The sequence below is a fragment of the Triplophysa dalaica genome, chromosome 17 (genome assembly GCF_015846415.1).
Source record: "Triplophysa dalaica isolate WHDGS20190420 chromosome 17, ASM1584641v1, whole genome shotgun sequence".
In the NCBI taxonomy this organism is placed as follows: domain Eukaryota; kingdom Metazoa; phylum Chordata; class Actinopteri; order Cypriniformes; family Nemacheilidae; genus Triplophysa; species Triplophysa dalaica.
Genome location: NC_079558.1, coordinates 16,105,198 through 16,125,443, shown reverse-complemented (window position 1 = coordinate 16,125,443; position 20,246 = coordinate 16,105,198). Strand labels below are relative to the sequence as shown.

At 36.4% G+C, this 20,246-nt stretch overlaps 1 protein-coding gene across 5 annotated transcripts; it reads right to left on the bottom strand.

Moving 5' to 3' along the window:
- Positions 1–1,688: 1,688 nt before the first annotated feature.
- Positions 1,689–18,583, bottom strand: LOC130438720 (sulfotransferase 1 family member D1-like). Of its 5 annotated transcripts, none has more exons than XM_056770833.1 (8): positions 18,465–18,583; positions 8,988–9,230; positions 8,647–8,775; positions 7,184–7,281; positions 6,787–6,913; positions 5,270–5,364; positions 3,861–4,041; positions 1,689–3,622 (listed from the first exon to the last, which is right to left on the bottom strand). In XM_056770833.1, exons 2-8 carry the CDS (start codon positions 9,169–9,171, stop codon positions 3,510–3,512), a joined length of 927 nt encoding a protein of 308 aa, XP_056626811.1. In that variant the 5' UTR covers positions 9,172–9,230; positions 18,465–18,583; the 3' UTR covers positions 1,689–3,509. The 5 variants fall into 5 exon arrangements, with proteins under 5 accessions (XP_056626811.1, XP_056626812.1, XP_056626815.1 ...); XM_056770834.1 differs by having other exon boundaries at positions 8,988–9,233; positions 18,465–18,563; XM_056770837.1 differs by lacking the exon at positions 18,465–18,583 and adding an exon at positions 10,356–11,434 and having other exon boundaries at positions 6,787–6,853; positions 8,988–9,233.
- Positions 18,584–20,246: the final 1,663 nt, after the last annotated feature.

The window sequence follows — 20,246 nt, the reverse complement described above, 5'->3', positions numbered from 1 at the left end:
AATGTAAAATTAACAGCATACAAATACCACTAACGAGTGAATTCTGATTGGTCGAGAGGACATATCGCAATTAGGCTAAAAACAGGTTGGCACTTATAGTGTTTTGGAAAGGAACTGCATCTTTTAACATTTAAACATTTTAAACAAGGAAATATAGCGATTTGGCATGAAACATTGATGGAGCAGTGAATAGGTTTAGTACACAGCAAAATGGCATGACAAACTCATTGTTTTTAAATTTGGCGTTTAATGTGTTTTGGAAAAGACAATCATCTTATTTTTATTTACCTGTCCAACAGCAAGACATGCAGTAAATATGAGGACATATGGTGGGATCTCTTAGTTTTATCTCAGTTAATATTTAAACAATCCCTTTTTGACGTAACATTTCAAAATTAATACAAATGACAACATAGCAAGATTGAGCATTGGGATCCCTCATGGCACAAGTTCACTTTGAATGGTTTTATTTTCATTAGCTTAGACACATTGACTATAGAAATGTTGTCGAGGGTGATGATTTTATCGTGCTGTTATCCGATTCAGAGAAACAAGACTGGAATCTATTCAGGTTTGCCAGTCTCCCACCCCTTGAAAAAAAAAGAAAATACAACGTACAATAATTAATTTAATACAAAAAGGTTGAATCTGGATCTTCCTCAGTTAGCTTGTACAAACACTAACCCTCCAAAGTAATAGCAGATTTATGTTAATGTGCCAGAGGAGAACAGACCCTTCCAGTTGAGTTTTTGGCTTGCTCACTTTGAGTCTGCTGACATTAGGTTAAGTGTAGGGACACACCAAACAGAGGCCTAAGAACAATTAAGCGCTGAACAATGCAGACTGTGGCATTACCTGGAGTCACCTGCGTCAGGAAACAAAAGTTACACTTGAACATACCAGAAAGACTACAGCCGAAGGCTAACTGGGAACTGTATTTGGCATTCAAACAGGAAAACTGGAAGAGCTAGAACTGTGAATATACAAAGTGAGGCTTACTTTTTCATAGTTTACAACAGCCGCATTCATTACTGACAGATTTGTGTAGATTTTCACCAATCATGCTCAGGGGTATACAGCGTGACATGTCGCACATGCTTCGAAAAATGTGGTCTGTGCTAAGAATAAATTGAATAGTGTAGCACTTGGGCAATACAGTTTGGCAGGTGCATTGGACAGATGTGATGTGTGTTTTTTCGTTATATTTGTTTGTGTGTGAGGTTAAATAATCTCGTAGTATTTATTTTCATGTTTATTTCGTTTTTGCATTTAAACCTTGTTTTCTGGCTGCATCAAGTCCATTGATCTAGAGCCCTATGATCTACAGAATGTAAGAAAACATGGAAGGAATAACAAAAGTGGAATTCTGCTATTTAAATATCTCCTCTGCTAGTTCTGCGTGTCTATGAGTGAATGATCTGCACACTTTAACATGTTAAACGCGTGACACTTGTGGATTTGTCTGTATACTATACGAAAACATGATCACATTAACTTTTTCAACAAAGTTGTTATAAGTTGATTTTGAGATAAAGATGATGATAAAATAATGAACTTGTAGTGAATTTATAAACTGTAGTAAACAGTATAATATACTTAAATATTTACTATAGTAAGGTTAAAATATACTGTAGTACCAAAGAGTTTTTTGCATTTTACTGTAGTAAATACTAAAGTTTACTACAATATTGTTATGGACAAATTTATTTACTACTTTGTAGTAGAGCATCGAAAATACAGAACTCTTTCGGAAGAAATTGGGAAAAACAACTAAGGCCCTTATATATCCATTTATATTACATTAATATCCTTTCAGTTAACTGTCTATTTATGTGATGACCTGCATCTTTTTTCAAAGATGATAACAGATGTACACTTGTGCTTCAACTGTTTGGCCTGTGCTACAAAACTTTTATCCTCTTTACTCCGTGCCAAAAACCTTAACATACAGCCCAGATCATGCTGCTAAGTTTGTTTGTTTATTTATTTTTAAAACACATTTTTTACAGGCCTTGAAAGACAGCAGAGGTTTCAAATTTCCTACGAGTCTCGGCTTAAAGAGGCAAAAAGCCCTTGGTCTTGCCTCAATCAGACTCAGATGGAGGTCTAGTTCAGTGAGGGGTGTGTTCGTTCAGTGAGGGGTGTGTTCGTTCTGTAGCTTTAACCAATAATATTCTTTCAAATGTACTATACTACTGTCTTTAACAGCATGCAGAACAAAAGCGATCACAGATTAAAGAGTGCATGACATGACTGATTTGTCTTACATAATGGAAGGAAAACGTAAACACATAATTTTCGCTCGTAAATTATTTTAAGTATTTGGTACACATTAGTATACATTCATAAGTCTTGAATTCTTTTAAATACAATTATACAAATATCTGCATATCTGCATATCACTTACAGTGGAAATGTTTATTAGGAAAGTTAACTGGTTTTACTACAAACCAGTTTAATTATGGTGTTTGTAGAACAGTAACAAATTTTTAAAACAGTAACTATTGTTTAAGAATGATATTCATAGTAAAAAAACTTGTATTAACTGAAATCAGTATGCAAAAAAATCATACAGGTCTTTGCATTGCATTAGTTTCTGTTGAACAAGAGCTCTGGTTCATAAATGAAACATGCCAGCTCATTTATGAATTACAAAACGCATTGTCCTTAACTGAACACGTGTATATCTTTGACACAAAACTAACACAATTATTATACTACATTATATTATATTACACTAATAATTTGTGTGCATTTTAAAGAGTACACAATGGCATTGATGAATTTTAATCGACCTAGTCTCAAGTCAGTTTGTGGCATTGGCATGAAATTTGGAATCTATATATTTGTGTTCATGGACATGAATTTCCATTTTTTTCATGTCAGTCAGCAAGACTTCCATACACATACGTGTGTGTATATAAATATTTACATTTATATATTTATAAACTGAAATCAAAAGAATTCATATTTTAGGAGGTGGCCAACCAAAACCTAACCTCACCCCAAACCATATAGCAAAGTCAAATCATTACAAAACATACTAATGAGATCGTAGGAAATAGGAATTCACAGAAATGGTATGAATTCCCATCAGATTAATTTATATATATTTATACACATGAAATACAGTGTATTAAAGTACGTTACATTGAAAGTTGTGCCAGGTGACATGAAAAAAGGGGGAAATTTGTGTCCATGAACATGAATTAATAGATTGCCGTTCGTGACAATGTCACAAAGTCGTATGTGATCTTGGTTTTAAGATATGACAGTGCAAGTTGTTTCCAGTTTAGAGAGCAGTAAAAAAAAATGGGTCTAGACTAGACTTAAGTATCTTGGAATCTGCCCCATAATGTGTCAAATAGCGTTAATAATTAACAAATTAACTTTTTAAGAATTGTTCTGATAGTTTTCAATGTTTCATGATAACTGTGCAAGCCTGAAAGCCACAAATGTAAATTAATTACTTTTTCTGCATCTTTAAAGTTGCACAAAACAATAAGTAATCAAATTCTGAAACGGAACGGAATATCCACATCCTTCATTTGTTTTGCATAGTCTTCATCAAACACCTGGGATTGAGCTGGAGTGAAATGGTTGACCCAGTCACCGACCTCTCCTGTGGAATCAAAAACAAACACAGGCCACTCATTGTACGGATTGTACAGACCTATGTTATGTTACTACTTGACAACTAAAGGGTAGGCTTTTCAAACTAGATTAGGAATCATATCACAAGGTACTGTTTTATATGCTACATGACAAATAGTTAACTGATTTTTTCACTGCAAAAAAAGTTATAAACAAAGCAATTTACTTATATAGGATAGTAAATAATGAGTTAAATATGTGTGAACCTTTTCTCATGAAGGGAGAAACAGACTGATCAAACAATAACTTTGGAATAAAGGAATAGTTGGCCATAGGATTATCCTTCATGGTTTTGAAAGATGTCAACTGCACAATCCTCTCGATGACATCATCAGAAACCAAAACACCAAGATACTGCCTAATCTTCTTGATTTCCCGAACAGGATTCTCGGTGAAAAAAAAAGAAAAAACATACGATCACTGCAAAATAGATTATTTAAGGACTTTTATTAAATAATAGTAAAGATGACTTCCTGGTTAACAGCATCCTGATGCTTGGAAATTTTACGGATTTAAAAATCAAAACAACATTTTGTGCATTTCTGAGAAATTGTTTTGTATACAAAAGCCCTTTTCCCGTTATTCTACAATATGACTTACAAGAAAAACCATAGCCCCTTTCTATAATTAATTATGGCCACACTTTATTTTAAGGTCCAATTCACGGTATTAATAAACCATTAACTATGACTTTTGCTTCAGTAAACTACAAATTCGTTGCTTATTAATAGTTAGTGAGGTAGTTTGTTAGGTTGACGTATTATGTAGGATTAGGGAAGTAGAATATGGTCATGTTGAATATGTGCTTTTTAAGTACTAATAAACAGCCAATATGCTTAAAATAGGCATCTAATATGCAACTAGTTAATATTGAGAATTGGTCCCTTTACAAAAGTGTAACCTTAATTATTATTTGTTTATTTATTTTGTTTGATGTTTATTCATTTTTGTTTTTATGTTATTTTGTTAATTACAATAGTAATTATTTTATGCATATGGTGCCCGTTTCAATAAGGAGGTTCAAATAACTCTAGGATAAACCTTGAACTCAGAGTTGGTTGACTTAGAAATTAGAAACTTTGAGTTTTGGTTTCAGAACAGCTTAGTTGAGTGAGTTCAATTTACTCTGGGTAGGCTTACCCTGGGTTAAGCGCGTGCAACACGACTATAAAAAGCCATCAATGGAGCTCCTATATTAGGATTCACCATGGCAACAGCACCAAAAAAAGCTACAGATAAATGTAGCGATAAACAAATAAATGAATCATTAAATGAATGAAACAACAGAAATAAGACAGAAATAATATAAAAAATCATATGTTCTGACTCGGCATGAGTGCTCTAGTATAGCTTGAGATACCCCGAATTCTAGGGTTTGACATACCTCACATTCTGAAACTGAAAACCCGGTTTCCCTCATTTCAGGGTGAATATACTCAGAGTTTTCACTGAGCCTCCTTTCTGTAACAGGCCCCTTGTCTGAATTTCTATTACAATGATGTTTTGTAATGCTTGTTGTTTGTACACAAATAATTGATATTGATCCAACAAGGATGAAAAAAAATAGATATATATTTTAGATGAGAAAAGCACAAACACAACGCATTAAAACTACCTCTTTCAAGTCCTCATAGAGAAGGTAAAGGATATTTCTTTCCTTTCGTTCCCTCCAGTAACTTTTAACATGATCATACCAAGAGCCCCAAGACACTGTAGAACACAAAACGTCAACATTGTCTCATAGGAAAAACGTAGGCTTACTCTGTACTCTTTTTGCAGCGCCACAAAATACATGCCATCAGTAAAATAGTACTGTTGCAACAGTAATTTTAACAACACAATATCATATTATATTGGCGTATAATGAATAATTTTGAATTTAATTCATTAATTCAGTTTATTATTTTGAACGAAGAATTTAGTCTTATTTGAGCATGTAACCCGCCCCGCCACTAAACCTAAAAGTTTGTATATTATACAATATAAAACACGTAACAGAAAGATACCGCAACATATGCTGTTTATTAAAAAAGTGCAATTATTCCCAGCGATCCGAAGCCAAAGAAATCCGGACCGACTGCGCACAGTTACAGAATTCAAATTTGCAGACGGTATTGTGAAATATTTGGTGCCAGAGATTTCATGGAAACCTAAACTGTCATGGAATTGAAATGCAGACCCAGAAAATTCACCTGCTGTTTGGGCTGGAGACAAGCCCAGTAACTGAATATGGGCTAGAACTTCTGTGTTCCAGATTACCTGCTCTCAGGAAGGAGCACAAATTAGCCAATCGACCAGATATGGCAGGATCCCGATCCCACATAACTGAAGGGGAGCTTGGGTGGCTGCAACCACCTGAGGAAAGATTCTTGGTGCTAATGACAGGCCGAATGGCAGAACCCTAAACTTATAGGCTTGGCCTTGAAAAGCAAAGCGGAGTAAGGGACTGTCTTCTGGGCAGATTGGAACATGAAAATACGCATCTTTTAAATCCAGATACGTGAAACATTCTCCTGGACTTATGGACTGCATTACAATTCTCATAAGGATCATTTGAGCAGAAGGATGGGACGGTGACCGACATTTTTTAGGCAATATGAGATAAATTTAATAAAATCCAGTCTGCTGTACGTCAAAAGGCACTTTTGAAATTGCTCCTTTTTATAAGAGATTTTTCTATCTCTTCTACCACTATGGACTTCACTAGTGGGTCCTTGGAGTTTTGAAAAGGGTGGGGGCCGCCATCGAAATAGCAGTCTGTACCCATGTAGCATGTTTATGTGGTTAAAAAGTCGGTAGTTTTAGGTTTAGGGTGGGAGTGGGGTTAGGTGATCTAAAATATCTATTCAATTACAAGTAATAGGTATTTATAAAATAGTTTCAGAGGCAAATCACTACACTGGCACGCATTCTATAGTGGACCAATACAGTTCTTCTCTTAAGCACCCCCAATATTTTGTGACGAGGCAAAAAGTGTACAGAGGTACGAATATTTCCTACAAGACAAGGTTTTAAAATGTAGTAAAGATTCTATCATGTTGTACTCCATTTGTTAGATAAATCATTAAAACTAGTTAAACTCTCTATAACTTAAAGTTGTAGAGATTGACTGAATGAGTAGTTTCCCCTCACATTGTCCCTTCATGAACTTCTGAATGTATCCATCCCAAGGGCCTGGTTCTGGGTGGGTTAAATTCATCTGATCAAAATAGAAGTAGCTTACAACATTGTCTTTAGCATTTCGAGCCACATAGATGACCTGGACAAAAGGATGGAAAGATGATCTGGTTGCCAGTAGCAAATCTGTATTGTCAGCCTCAATAAATGAATAAATCATGCAAGCAACAGGAGGACTGTGTTGAAGGCTTCCATAAAACAAATTAAACAAATTATTTTATTAGTTGATTTCCATGTAAAAATCAAAATGTAACAGATATAGCCATATTGACTTTCAAATTTTCCTTTATGCACTACAGACATTGTCCAAAAACATGTGACTTGTGTATAGGCTTATCTTAATATACCATACCTTGCATTTATTGTCCCAGAATCCTTTAGGCACTAGTTGAATGGGCATATGAGTCTTTATGACTCTTGGGGGTTTCATTTCTTTGAGTAAGTCAAGCCCTAAATATGACATTAAGACACAACAGAAAAGTTATGTGTATGGTCCATTTCCATTTATGCATTTGACAGATGCTTTGATCCAAACCGACTTACATTGAATTGTTCTATACATTTGTTTTTGACTATTTGCAATCCCCTCGGATCAAACTCATTACCTTGGCATTGTAAAAATACAAATAGATGCATTAAAATCTAGTATTGAAGAGAAAGTGCAAAATGTTAAAACATAAATAAATAGATATGTGGTAGAACCTATTAATAATCTAATAGTTTTATTCATATTTCCCATGTAATGTGCAGACTGAAGTCTGTAAGCACATAAAAGAATATTTCAGATAAATATCATACTTAATAGTAAGTTTGTTTTAGTGGGATTGTTATAGTCCTGTGTTCTCTTTTGAGTGTAAGGGAGGCTTGTTCTAACATTGATTCTTCTGTCAGGATCTAAAATCTGTGTTTTGTGTCTTTTCTCTTGGCGTACATGAGTCACAAGGTTTATTTGCCACAATCGCCTGAGTTCAATGGATATGTTTACATGACAACAAGGTACTAAGCACCGAAAAGTGAATTTCACATACAGACGATAACTTTTCAATATGATTTCTATTCACATGAATTGATGAAAACAACTAAAAAGATGCAGTATTATGCATGTCAGGCCAGTAGTTGGGGATGTTACTTTGTAGAGAAATATGCATGCACAAGAGGGTTGCCTACAGTTTTCAAAAAATGGCTTTTGTTTTCTTTGTTAATAAATCTTGTTGACCCCCATCACCGCCTGTCTGCACTTGAGTTCTTCTCCACAATTCCTGACACATGAGTAGCTGATTTGTTATTAAACAAAATTTCTGGAAAATCCTCTGTTATACTGTAGGCTCATTCAAATATTAGTTTGTGGATGTGGGCCACATTGACGATGTGTGTACGTAATATTCTCTGCATTGATTTCAATTTATTGATGTTTATTCAACCAATAAAATATACTGTGTGTTTAAAGAGACGGTTCATCAATAATAAAAATGTTGTCATCATTTCCTCACCCTCTTATCATTTCTAACCTGAATTGCCTCCTTTCTTCTGAATAACACAAAATAAAATATTTAACAGAATATTAGTAACCGGACAATGGCACAACCCATTGACTTGCTTGGTTTTGTGTCCAGACGATCAAAATAAATGTTTACGACCATTGTTCGGTACCATCAACCTTAAAAAAATGTTCTTTGAAAAAAAATCCTAAAGGTTTCAAATGAAAAGAGGGTAAGTAAATGAGGACAGAATTTTTGTGTGAACTATACCTTCAAGAGTAGACTGTTTTGTTTTATATCAGCTTCAAATGATGTTATGAAAAGCTTCTTATAGTACCTGATGGTAAGGGTGGAGGAAGGCAGCTGTCCAGGAAAGGATTACGAGAAATTATGGGTGCTCTCTTGCATGCTTCAGCATCTCCATTGTTCAGAAGAAGATCAACAATTTCCTGAACCCAGGTTGTGCCTAAAATCAAAGATTAAAAAAAAATCATGCAGTTTAAAAAATGTCATACAAATGATTTCCCTTCAAAATGTTTCAAGTGTAAACCAGCATTACATTTTATTTGTTGTCATATCATACACTTAGAACAGCGTACTAAGTGTACTCCACACACTTAGTCAGTAAACTCTGTGTCTTTAATAGGCTATATGTATTATCCTTATCTGTATGGTTACCTGCTTTAGGGTAGGTAGAAATAAGCAGGTCAGATGGGTCAGGGCAGAATTGTAAAATTGAATCCAAGTTGTTTACAATCTGACTCTTGAGAGGTACACCTTGAATATCGATAAGAGAAAGGCGACAAACAGTTTTCTCAGACTTCTTAAAGGCTTCCTTATAGCTCGATGGTCCGCCTTCCATTGTCACAAAAACAACTTCAAAAAATATCTATTTTTTCTATCTGCACTGGGTTCTGCTTCCTGCTGGTTAAAAGAAACACAACATAATTTATTTATATAGCACTGCTCTCAAGCTCAAACTGGTATAACTATAATAATATATATTATTAATAATATGCAAAAATACATTTAATTCAGCAACAGAGGGAAACTAGAATCAATAAGATTAGGTCAAATTGTACACAGAAAAGAATAATAGCACACAAAACAAACGGGAACGGGATCATTTACAGCCCTTAAATGGTTAAACTAAGAAAAATGTACGAAGCTACATGCAGTCAGTGAATCTGAAGCAGAGAGAAGTTATATGAGCAGAGGGCCTGTGAAGATTTTAGCAGCTGAATTGTGTACATATAGACGGTTTATTTGGACACACATGGCAAGCCTGAAGTGTGTCCGGTTTGTGTTTTTGATCGGTCTGGCTAAAGTCTAGCGAAATACCAAATAGTGGAACATACAATTTGGAGGATTCAAATATTTTTTATGATTTAATGTTTCAAATGTTATATTATTTAAATGTTTTATTCGAATGACTAATGAAATGCACTGTGACTGTACCGCATCGGAGGTGTTAATAAGATAGTAAAGTAAATTATGTTAAAGACTAAAACTACAACAGTTTAAATGAGTAAACATTTGAGCACTTCTTTTTGTAAATGTAAACAATTGGCTTATTATAATGTTTTAATGTCTTCATGTTTGATGATGTTTTTATAGTCTTGTCTGTTGAATTGTCTTTGATATGTATGAGAACCAGCCTAAACTTTGTGGCTCTTTGCAGAGAAGAGAAAGCATGTGCTGGAGAGAAGCGAGCTCAAGTCCGACCTGCACAAAGAATTTTATTTAAACTCCAGTTAAATATTTTAATAACATTCATTCAGCCATTTAACACATTTTTACTTTGATCATAATGGAACTTTCCCACAACGTTGGTTATTTTTTTTCCCTATAAGTACTAATACTCCTGTAGTCGCTCGGATCAAATTCAAGACTCTGCTCCTGGCCTACGGGACCACCACTGGTTCGGCACCCCCTTATCTTCATTCACTTATGCTGATTTATGTACCTGCCAGAACCTAACCCTCTGCAAATGAACGACGTCGTGTGGTGCCATCCCCAAAAGGTAAAAAAATCGCTCTCACAAACCTTTTCTGGATCGGTTTCACATTTGTGGGATGATCCACCTGCTGCTGCTGTAACGGAGGCAAGCTAGTGAAGTGCTCTGCAGTACGTAAACCTCACTCCCCGGCCTCAAGGACACGACTGCGGTCTTTAGCCTCCTCGATAGAGCGCCCGACTCTATGAGGGGTATGAGGCACGGAAGTTGACAAAGGTAAAGCGAATGCAGAGAGAGGGGTTGAGTGGGCGCGAGAGGGGTTGAATGTTCGCGAGAGGGGTTGAATGTGCGCGAGAAGGATTGACAGTGCGCGAGAGGGGTTGAGTGTGCGCGAGAGAGTGCGAATGCACCCGAGAAAAAAATAGTTTTATTATTGAGCTTGCACACATTGAACCATTCTAACTCATACGGTATTGGTCAACGGAGGTATCCTGCAATTCTAAATATGTTTAAGACACGTTTTATAATTCTATTTCTATTCTTTTACAGTGCACTTGTTGTCAGTGCAATGATGTTCAAAGATATTTTACAGAACTAAACACTTGTGTGACAATAAATGATGAAAATATGCTCTCCAGAAATTTGAACAGCATGGAGCATTGTCATAGGTTAATGGAGGAACACTGTCGTATACAGTGTTGGGTGTAATTAGTTACTAAGTAATTAGTTACTGTAATTTAATTACTTTCCCCTTGAAAAAGTAAAGTAAGGGATTACTCACATGTTTTCTGCAATTTAATTACAGTTACTTGATGTAATTAAACTAAATACATTGTGAAATATATGCATGTGCAATGGTGTAATTGACATCAAAATTCAAAGTCTTACTTTAAAATCTGTGCTCACATTAATTATACTTTGATCAGTTAATAATATTATTATTTTGAATGAATTCAATAAGCCGTTATATGTCTATCCTTGAATCACTTAACTTATCAAGGTTGATGTAGGATATAGAAAGTAATTAGTAATGAGTAACTAAATACTTTTTGGACAGAGTAATTTGGACAGTAATCTAATTACACTATTGAATATGTAATGAGTAACTAGTAATTAATTACTTTTTAAGAGTAATTTACGTTTCTATAATTTGCTCATTTGCGCGCGCGTACACTCTCACTCATTTGACTCTCCCTCTCACGCGCATTTGCTCCTCGTGCACCCTCGACTCCCTCTAGTATGAGGTGTGATTTGTGCAAATTTGGTTACTCGCTAGCAAACTGACGTGAGAACAAACGTGTATACGCTCGCATACCGTCTGGCTAAAATCCCATTGTATTCAGGCGTCAGACGTAATATATGAGACGTCAGACGTAACGGTCACGTGTTGGTGCTGCGCGCGAAATCGCGCGGACGTCGAGGCGGACGTAGTATGGCGCTCGGATTGTATCATTAGCATATGGCGCTCGGATTGTATCATTAGCAAACGAGACTCACAAGCACGACTTATAACACACGTGTAAGCGTGCGTGTACGTCTCCATTTGTTTTATATGGAGACGTACACGCATATATCACGTCACGTAGACACGTTAGTAACGTGTGGCTGTTGATCTATACAGACGTCACGTAAGAAATCAACGTGTAGTTTACGTCTATACAGACGTCACGTAAGAAATTAACGTGTAGATTACGTCTTTGAGATATATGCACAGAGAACGTGCGTCTGCCAAAACGCCTGGAGAACGTGCGTCTGCCTAAACGCCTGGACAACCTATATCTTGTGACAATTAAACATGTTTTTTTAGAGTAAGAGTAAAGTAATTATGATTTTTGGTTTAATCTAAAGTTTTAAAACTAGTAATTGTTACACTCCCTGAATTTTAATAATTATTCAACAATAAAATAACGATTTTTACAATTTTTCAAAAGAATAAAAAGTTACAGCTACAGAAGACCTCATTGAAATTGTGTAATTTAACGGTTCTCCACTTCATCTCTAATGACTTTGTGATATACAGAAATTTTAAAAATCACTTGTAGGCTATGTGTTCCCAAATCTTTGTTCTCTCAGATCGCAAGCTAGTTTAAATAGTATTTATTTAAATAGTATTTATTTAAACATTATAAACAATAAAGCCAGATATTCTTAGAATTTAGATACCAAACGGCAAGACTCAATAGAACATTTTTCTGTAACACCAGTGCCCAACAGCAGCCCAGTCCTTCCTCCTTTTTTGCGGTGAAAGTGATTTGGTAGTCCCATATAACTTGTTGCTGCTGTCATGGCAATATCAGCTACCTTAAAAAATATTCAAACTGAAATTCACCCTGAATGATTATAATACATGATGACAAAAGCCCAAAATGTCAGTTATCAGTTATTATCATGATAAACACTTATAAACCCTCCATATCTGAGTATTGTATTGATTGCAAGAACATGCTCCTAAATTGAATGTTAAGTGTTTTAACTTTCAAATTATGCTTAGTTTTTGATGGTTGATTAGATATTAAAACAGAGGAAATAACACTATATACACTTAAAAACTCTGCACGTATAAAAAATGTCTTGTCTCCAAAATTACTTAACAAAATTACTTTGTTACTTAAATTAATTTATTTAATTAATTAACTCCTGAGTTTTTTGAGTATTATTCCAATAGGATTTAACAGCATTTGGAGTTGACATCACAACCATTAATTCCATTATTTTCTATTGTTTTTTGAGCAGGGTTCTATTCCTTTTTTTCAGTAGGCCTGGTCTTATATAAAAGTAATAAAATGTACAATATATATATTTCCGACCTAGTATAGTAATAGTAACTAATAATAGTAAAGGTAAAGATGCATAAAATGGAAAAACTCAATAAAGTAGCATGTAAGCTAGAACTATACCTCAAATGTGTAGGCTACTTAATGGTTGGATTTCAAAAGTGATAGAATAAAACTTGACCATCCAAAATGAGCTGTATGTATCATAAAATTTGCTGATGACTTAATTTGATCATTTTATTTTGCACTATTCTGTAAAAACATTTTCCAGTTGGCATCTCAACCCAAAATGTCGCTACATAAGCGCCTCCTAGTGGCTGATATCCTAAAAAGCACCCAAGGTTCGCCTCTGGTTCTCTACTGTATCCTCGTTGGTTATGGTAATGGGGATACATAAAAAAAGAAAAACGGAAACAAATATGTCACAGTTAGAAGGAAACTATGAATGGCTCCAATTACAAGTCAGAAAATGTTCACACTGAACCATCTATTCGTAGGAAGAGGAACGGGATATAACCTCAAATTTCCACAGATAGGTTGTGTAACATCTAGGGAATGATTAGAAAATATTCCAAAATAAAGAATGACCGATTTTTATCCAGAAATCAAAAGTTGGTCAAAATTATTTAATGAATAAAACATATAGCCTAATATGGTTACTGTAGTAAAGCCTTGCTTTTGATTCACAGACTTTGGTTAAACATGCATTTCTCCAATTTTTGCTTTCTAGTGTGACAGTAGCATAATAGCCTTCACTCTGATTATAGTCAAAAACACGTTAAGACGAATGAATGTTGTCCACACATTGGCGAGTCTGTAAGCATAGCTAGTTTAGACGTAAAGACGCACGTACGTTCTCCACACGCATGTGTACACGCACGTCAACACGTCGCGCGTTCTCCACACGCATGTCTACACGCACGTCGACACGTATGTGAGCTTGGTCAGTAAAGGAATGATACAAAAGGAGCGCCATATTGACGTAGCTTTGAAAGCTTTTTTTTTCAATGCGTGTGACAAACGTCTGGACAAACGTACGTATGACAAACGTCTGGTCAGACGTACGTGTGGATAAACGTACGTGTGGACAAATGTGGTAATTAAAAAAAGCAGGTTGTTTTTAAATCATTTATGGATAACGAAATACTATTTGAAAAGTTCTGTTTACATATTTTGTGGATTGTAGAACAGTGTACACACTATTTGTAGTAAGTGCATAAATACATGTATTTGTGTATATAAGTGTTCCAGGTGTTACTTGGTGAACTTTTATGAGTGTGTTAAGGTGATCGCTAATTGCTGATAATTGATAATAGATACGTTTAAACTAGTCGTAGCCTGATTTTTAACTTGCATGTTAAATGTACTGTTCTATGGTTTTCTTAACGCTGCTTCCCGTTTGTTCTGTTTCTTTTACATGTCTCCCCAAATCATCTGATGCTGACCAGCTCATTAATGGGGATTATTATTAATAGGGACTTAAACCCCTGTTTTATAGGCCTACCGTAGCAGCACAAGAAACATATTGTCTGGAATAAAAATGCAGGGCAATGTTACACATTGTTTTAAACTGTGGTGTGAATGTGTAATGTCCTAAAAACAAACAAGAAACATTGTCTCTGTCTTGTCATGTAGTCCAGTGTGTCCTAACCCGTTTCTGTAGGCACAACAACACTCACGTTTTTGATATCTCCCTCATATGGTTGCTTTATGTCTTGAAAAGGTGACGGATTTATAAAGATGTTTTGTAGTGTTTGGTGTGCCTTCAAGAACAGCTCTAAGAAATATTGACGTTGCCTTTTTATTGGTAAAATACAGAAACTGAAAATGTGTACAAATAAGGAATACAATCATGATTTAAAGCGCAAAGTGAGTTTACTGTATGTAAAATTCCTCTCATCTTACATCAAGTAAACTACCTTTGGTCAATCAATCAATCATCATCAGTCATTGCATAGGAATGAAATACAATTTCAGAGAACACACACAGAGTTGTTACAATACGACACAGAGGCACTACAATATGATAACCACATACACATAAGACACATAAACTCATCACAATCCATGTAGGAACATGAATGATGCAGTTAAGACATTAAAGTTTAGGTTCGAAGAACAAAAATGATTGCCCAGTCCATAAGGATTAACATGAATGAATAGTGTTTTGATTGACCTGTATAGTCTTGCTGAGGGTAGGAGGGAAAACAGATTATGAACGGGATGAGAAGAGTCCTTATCAATGTATATTGCTCTAGAGGTACAGAGTGTTTGAAATGTCCTTTAGTGAGGGTAGAGGGCGACCAGTGAGGTTCTGTGCAGTGTTTATGACTCTCTCTAGAGCTTTTTGTCAGCTCCTGAGCACTCACCATACAACATCGTAGGGCAGTATGTTAAAACACTCTCCATGGCTGAGTGTGTTGGCCTTCTGAAGGTGCAGTGTATGTGTGAAATGTTTGTGTATGATTTTGCATGAAAATTCTGCCATCATTTACTCACCTTCTTGTCATGTCAAACCTTAATGACTTTCTTCTGCAGAAACCAAAAGAAGATATTTTGAAGACAGTTGGTTACTGAACAGCACTGGACCCCATTTCAATTCAATTTTATGGACACAAAACCGATGCAATGGAATAGAGGCCAGTTTACAACATTCTTCAAAATATCTTTCTCTGCGTTCACCAGAACAAAAGTATTTATACAGGTATGAAATTACATGAGGGTGAGTAAATATTTACTATAACGGTACACACTGAGGACAGACAAGATGACAACCTTGATTAGTGCAAATCCAGTTTATGGTATTCAATAGTGCAAACAATAAACATCCAATGGAACAGAATTGGAATACGTCCACAAAAACAGAATTGCAGGGTAACATATATTTATTGCCAGAGTCCAAGGGAAACAAGTTTACAATTACTTAATTATTAAGGGACAGAAGAGAACAGTCAATGAGGACTGATTGTGTGAAAAGGAACGTCCTGAGAAATAAAGGGAAAACAAGACTAGGGACTAACGGGAGTGACACAGTACTAGGTAGTACTATGATGTCCTGGAGACACCGGGAATCCATGGTGGTGCCGGTAGCTCGGGAGGCCAGGAAGTTGCCGGCCGCACCGGAAGCCTCATGTCCGTACCGGCTATCTTGTCCCTATACTGCCCCTCCAAAAAATATTTGGTGCGAGTCCATGGGCTCTTGGCATGCTTTGGGACTGGGCACTGGGGAAACTTGGGGACTAAGCATTGGGGAGAACAAGACTAGGGACCAACAGGAGTGTTACAATGACAGAGTTTTAAATTTTGGTTGAACTATCACTTGTCTGTGAAACCGGGCATACACTATAAGTCTTTGTATGTCTGTAATGACCCTTGAACCACAAGGACTATAGACAAAATTATATTTCTTCTGAATCATGAACCATGTCATTACATGTTTTATTTCATTTAGGTATGAATTTCTTCCATTTACGTGGATATTTTTTGATATTACATTCAGCCGTTAGTCATTTTGTAATATCTTAAAATAGGTAATCTGAGTGGCTTATAAGACTTAATGTCTTACACCACTTGAGTAACTGCTTAATGCTGAACGGTTCTGACTGTCTTTGTTTTTCCAACAAAGCGGGCTATGTGTATTGAGTGTAAACAGACACACCGTACATTTAACTGCGCTTACTAACTGATTGTATTACACGATTTCTATTCACAATCATCTGCTTGCTGCAAGATTTATTTTACCTTTTCCTAACCATCTGCGTTGAGTTATATAACTGTGTTTCTGCATTCCAGTATTCGAGTCCTAATATACAAGCATTATTATTGGTTATTTTTTTGTGGTAACAGGCAGAAAGTTACTTCAGACCACACATCGCAGACATCGCGTTACTTCTCAAGCCTTAGGCGAGGCGACGATAGTCAAACGCTCATTATCACACGTCATTGGTCACGGCTTTTTGACACGGCAAAGTGCGCGACGATCGACACGACTGATTGCTTTGTTTGCAATGCAGATGCACAAATCACACCTCATACTCTTGCGCACATTTATGGTTTGCACCCTCTCGCGCGTATTCACATCATCTCGCGCACACTCAACCCCTCTCGCGCACATTCAACCCCTCTCGCGCACACTCAACCCCTCTCTCTGCATTCGCTTCACTTTTGTCAACTTCCGCGCCTCATACGAACGACTCTTATGCTGGACCGACCCAGTTCTAGACCCGCTTAGAGCGTTGCTGAGCGTTCCGGTTATACTGCAAGATCAGCACATTCTGTCGCCATCTTTAAGAATCGGCTGAAAACGCATCTCTTCCGTCTGCACCTGACAAATCATTTCTGATTTCTATATCTTTTCTACTCTATAAAAAAAGGCATGCTTATTTAAGCTATGATAAACTAAACTTGGCTCTGTACACTGTAGTAGGCATTGTGAGACATGTTTTTATTGCTCTTATACTTTTTGTTGTCCTAATATTTGACTCAATTGCTTCCATTGTTTACCCAACTTGTAAGTCGCTTTGGATAAAAGTGTCAGCTAAATGACTAAATGTAAATGTGTATAAATTGTTCTGATTAACAAAGAAAATTATTTTGGAAGAATGTTAGCAGTTTTCACTTATGAAACATCACTGACTTACATAGTAGAAACATTTGATTGGTAGTCAAAGGTGCCCCAGAACAGTTTTTTTTTCTAAATTCTTCAAAATATCTTATTTTGTGTTCAACAGAACAAAACATTTTTTATTATATATTTTTGGATGATGTCTAAGAACTGAAAATTGCTAACATTATGCCAAATATCTTTGTGTTCATGAGAACAAAGACATTTATACAGGTTTTGTACAGAAAATGATGACAAGTTTTATTTTTGGGTAAACTACCCCTTTAACCTAAAACGTAAACTGTAAGATCAATTTGTAAAAGACTTCAAAAGTCTTTTCAAAAGTGGCATAGATTTTTTTGTTAAATGATAGACTTTTCCAGCTTCTAATGGTTCTTTGTCCCAATTCCATCACTCTCTATATGAGGTTGGGATTCATCTTTTTACACTGACAATAGTTAAGGGGCTTATCAATAACTATAACAAAAGGTTAAAACATTCACTTGTGCTCAAGAAGGCAACATCACACATTAAGATATCAGGGTTATGTAAATGTTTGAACAGGGTGATTTTTTATATCTTATTAGTGATAAGTGATTATTAGTGATTGTTATTTTAGTAGTAATCTACAAAGGAGTTTCAAATTCAAGATACAAATTAAGATGATGAAATGAACAGAGAGAATTAGTGGTGGAAACAGATGAACAAAGACATGTCTGAAAAAGTTACCAACAATGTTACAACAACATTATTAAACACATACCAACAAATTAATTGCAAGTAAGAATGTAAGGCCATATAAAGACGGAGTGTAGACTCACCGTACTAAGAGAGTATGAAGACAAATGCAAAAGCAATCAAGTCCAGAGACCTATTGAACCAAGCTATCAGAACAAACTCTGCGTTTCAGAGTTCACAAAACCAAACAAATTGAACTTGCTCTTAAAAAGCTTGCTATAAATCTTTTACATCAACTCAAATTAAGTTCATGATTAACCCTAAAGCTTTTCTGAGCTAATGTTTTCTACAAATAATCATCATAGTTTAAAGAACATTCCATGAAAATATAACCATGTCAATATTTGAAATCATAGTGAAATTAATGGTTGGAATCAAACACATCATAATTAGATTTAGCCTTGTTTTCATAGACAGGGTAAAATTTTCCACTTAATATGTTCTATTCCTATCTGGATCTGACAGGGGCCTGCATGCTGCAGTTCTAAATCTGTAGTCTTGTCTCTCCTGCCCTATCCACTGACTAGGCTGATCCTGGATGGGATTCTGAAACTCGCTGTATGATTTTTGAATGCCCCTTGAGTTCGTGATTTGCGATAGAGTTCCTCGAGTTGGGATATCGGGGACCGCCATGTTCCATCCGGAATATCTGTACATGATGATGTCACCTGCCTCGGAGTGCGATGACTGGGCTGCCTCAGACGAAGAAGCTAGCCTGCTGACAGGGAACATTTCCCTCGCCCCGTTCGACTCACGTCGACAGCTCCGTCATCTACACAACCTTCACACGAAGATTGTGGCTACATGAAGTTCCTCATTAAGGAGGAATCTGTTGCCCCCATCCTCACCCAGCCGATCAAAGTCCGAGGGATATCACCTGTCCAATTCATGCCGTATGATGTCTGCCTTGGCGTTGAAGTTGTACGCCGACAGTGGCCAAGCAGCTTCTACCTTTCACACAATGGTGCTTTAGGTGTATCAGGGAAGCTCCATGCTTCAAAGAGCTACACAGCCCATCAGACCTGGTTCTGCGTGCTATGAAGAAATCTGTCAAAAGCATTAAGGGTCGGGACAACTGATGACAGCTGAACTGAGACACAACTGCATGAGAACAATCTTGCCAGGAAATTCCCCTCACATATATCTCACAGTCGGCACCAGTGGTACAATAGACTGTGCCGACATGTTGTTCATGTTGTACATGCTTTCCGGTAAACTTGTTGAGAACTCTGTCCTAATGACAGCAAGGTGATCCTTAGACCGAAAGCGGTCTGTATGATGAATTATTACGCAAAGTTGCGTGACACAAAAGGGATTGTTTGGCTAATGGCTCCATGTAACAAAGTGTCATGAAACTTGAGGGAGACAAGGCAGGAGAACCCAATTGCAGACAGAAGAGGCGACAGATATGGGGTTAAACAGATATTTAATATACAAACAGACACTACAAAAGGACAAAGCAAAATCCACGAGGGGTAAAACAGGACTGGAAAAACTATCTACTAATTCAAGGACACAGACTGACTAAACTAAGAAAACAAACACTTAAACACTAAACTACACTTACTAGGAACTGGGCAAGACAAGGCATCCACACTCAGTTACAACAGTCACAGCTCTTACAGAGAACAATGTACAATGAACGAGCACAGGACAATAGACACGAGGATCATTTAAAGGGGAACAAACACAGGATAATTGATAAGGACCAGGTGTAGGGGATGAAACACTGATGGGAAAGCTAACGAGACGAAAAGGGTGGGATACACAGACGCAGACCGGAGAGAGAGTATAGAAGGCCCTAGGGAAACTATCTCTCCCTCCACACAACTTAAGGCTATGCCATGAGCCATATTCTCCGCTAC

Coding starts and splice junctions, on each gene's coding strand:
- LOC130438720 (XM_056770833.1), bottom strand. CDS start 9,171: ATGGAAGGCGGACCATCGAGCTATAAGGAAGCCTTTAAGAAGTCTGAG. Junction 4,042..5,269: donor TCTATGAGGACTTGAAAGAG/GTAGTTTTAATG, acceptor TTTTTCACCGAG/AATCCTGTTCGGGAAATCAA. Junction 3,623..3,860: donor TTCTCCCTTCATGAGAAAAG/GTTCACACATAT, acceptor TTGATTCCACAG/GAGAGGTCGGTGACTGGGTC.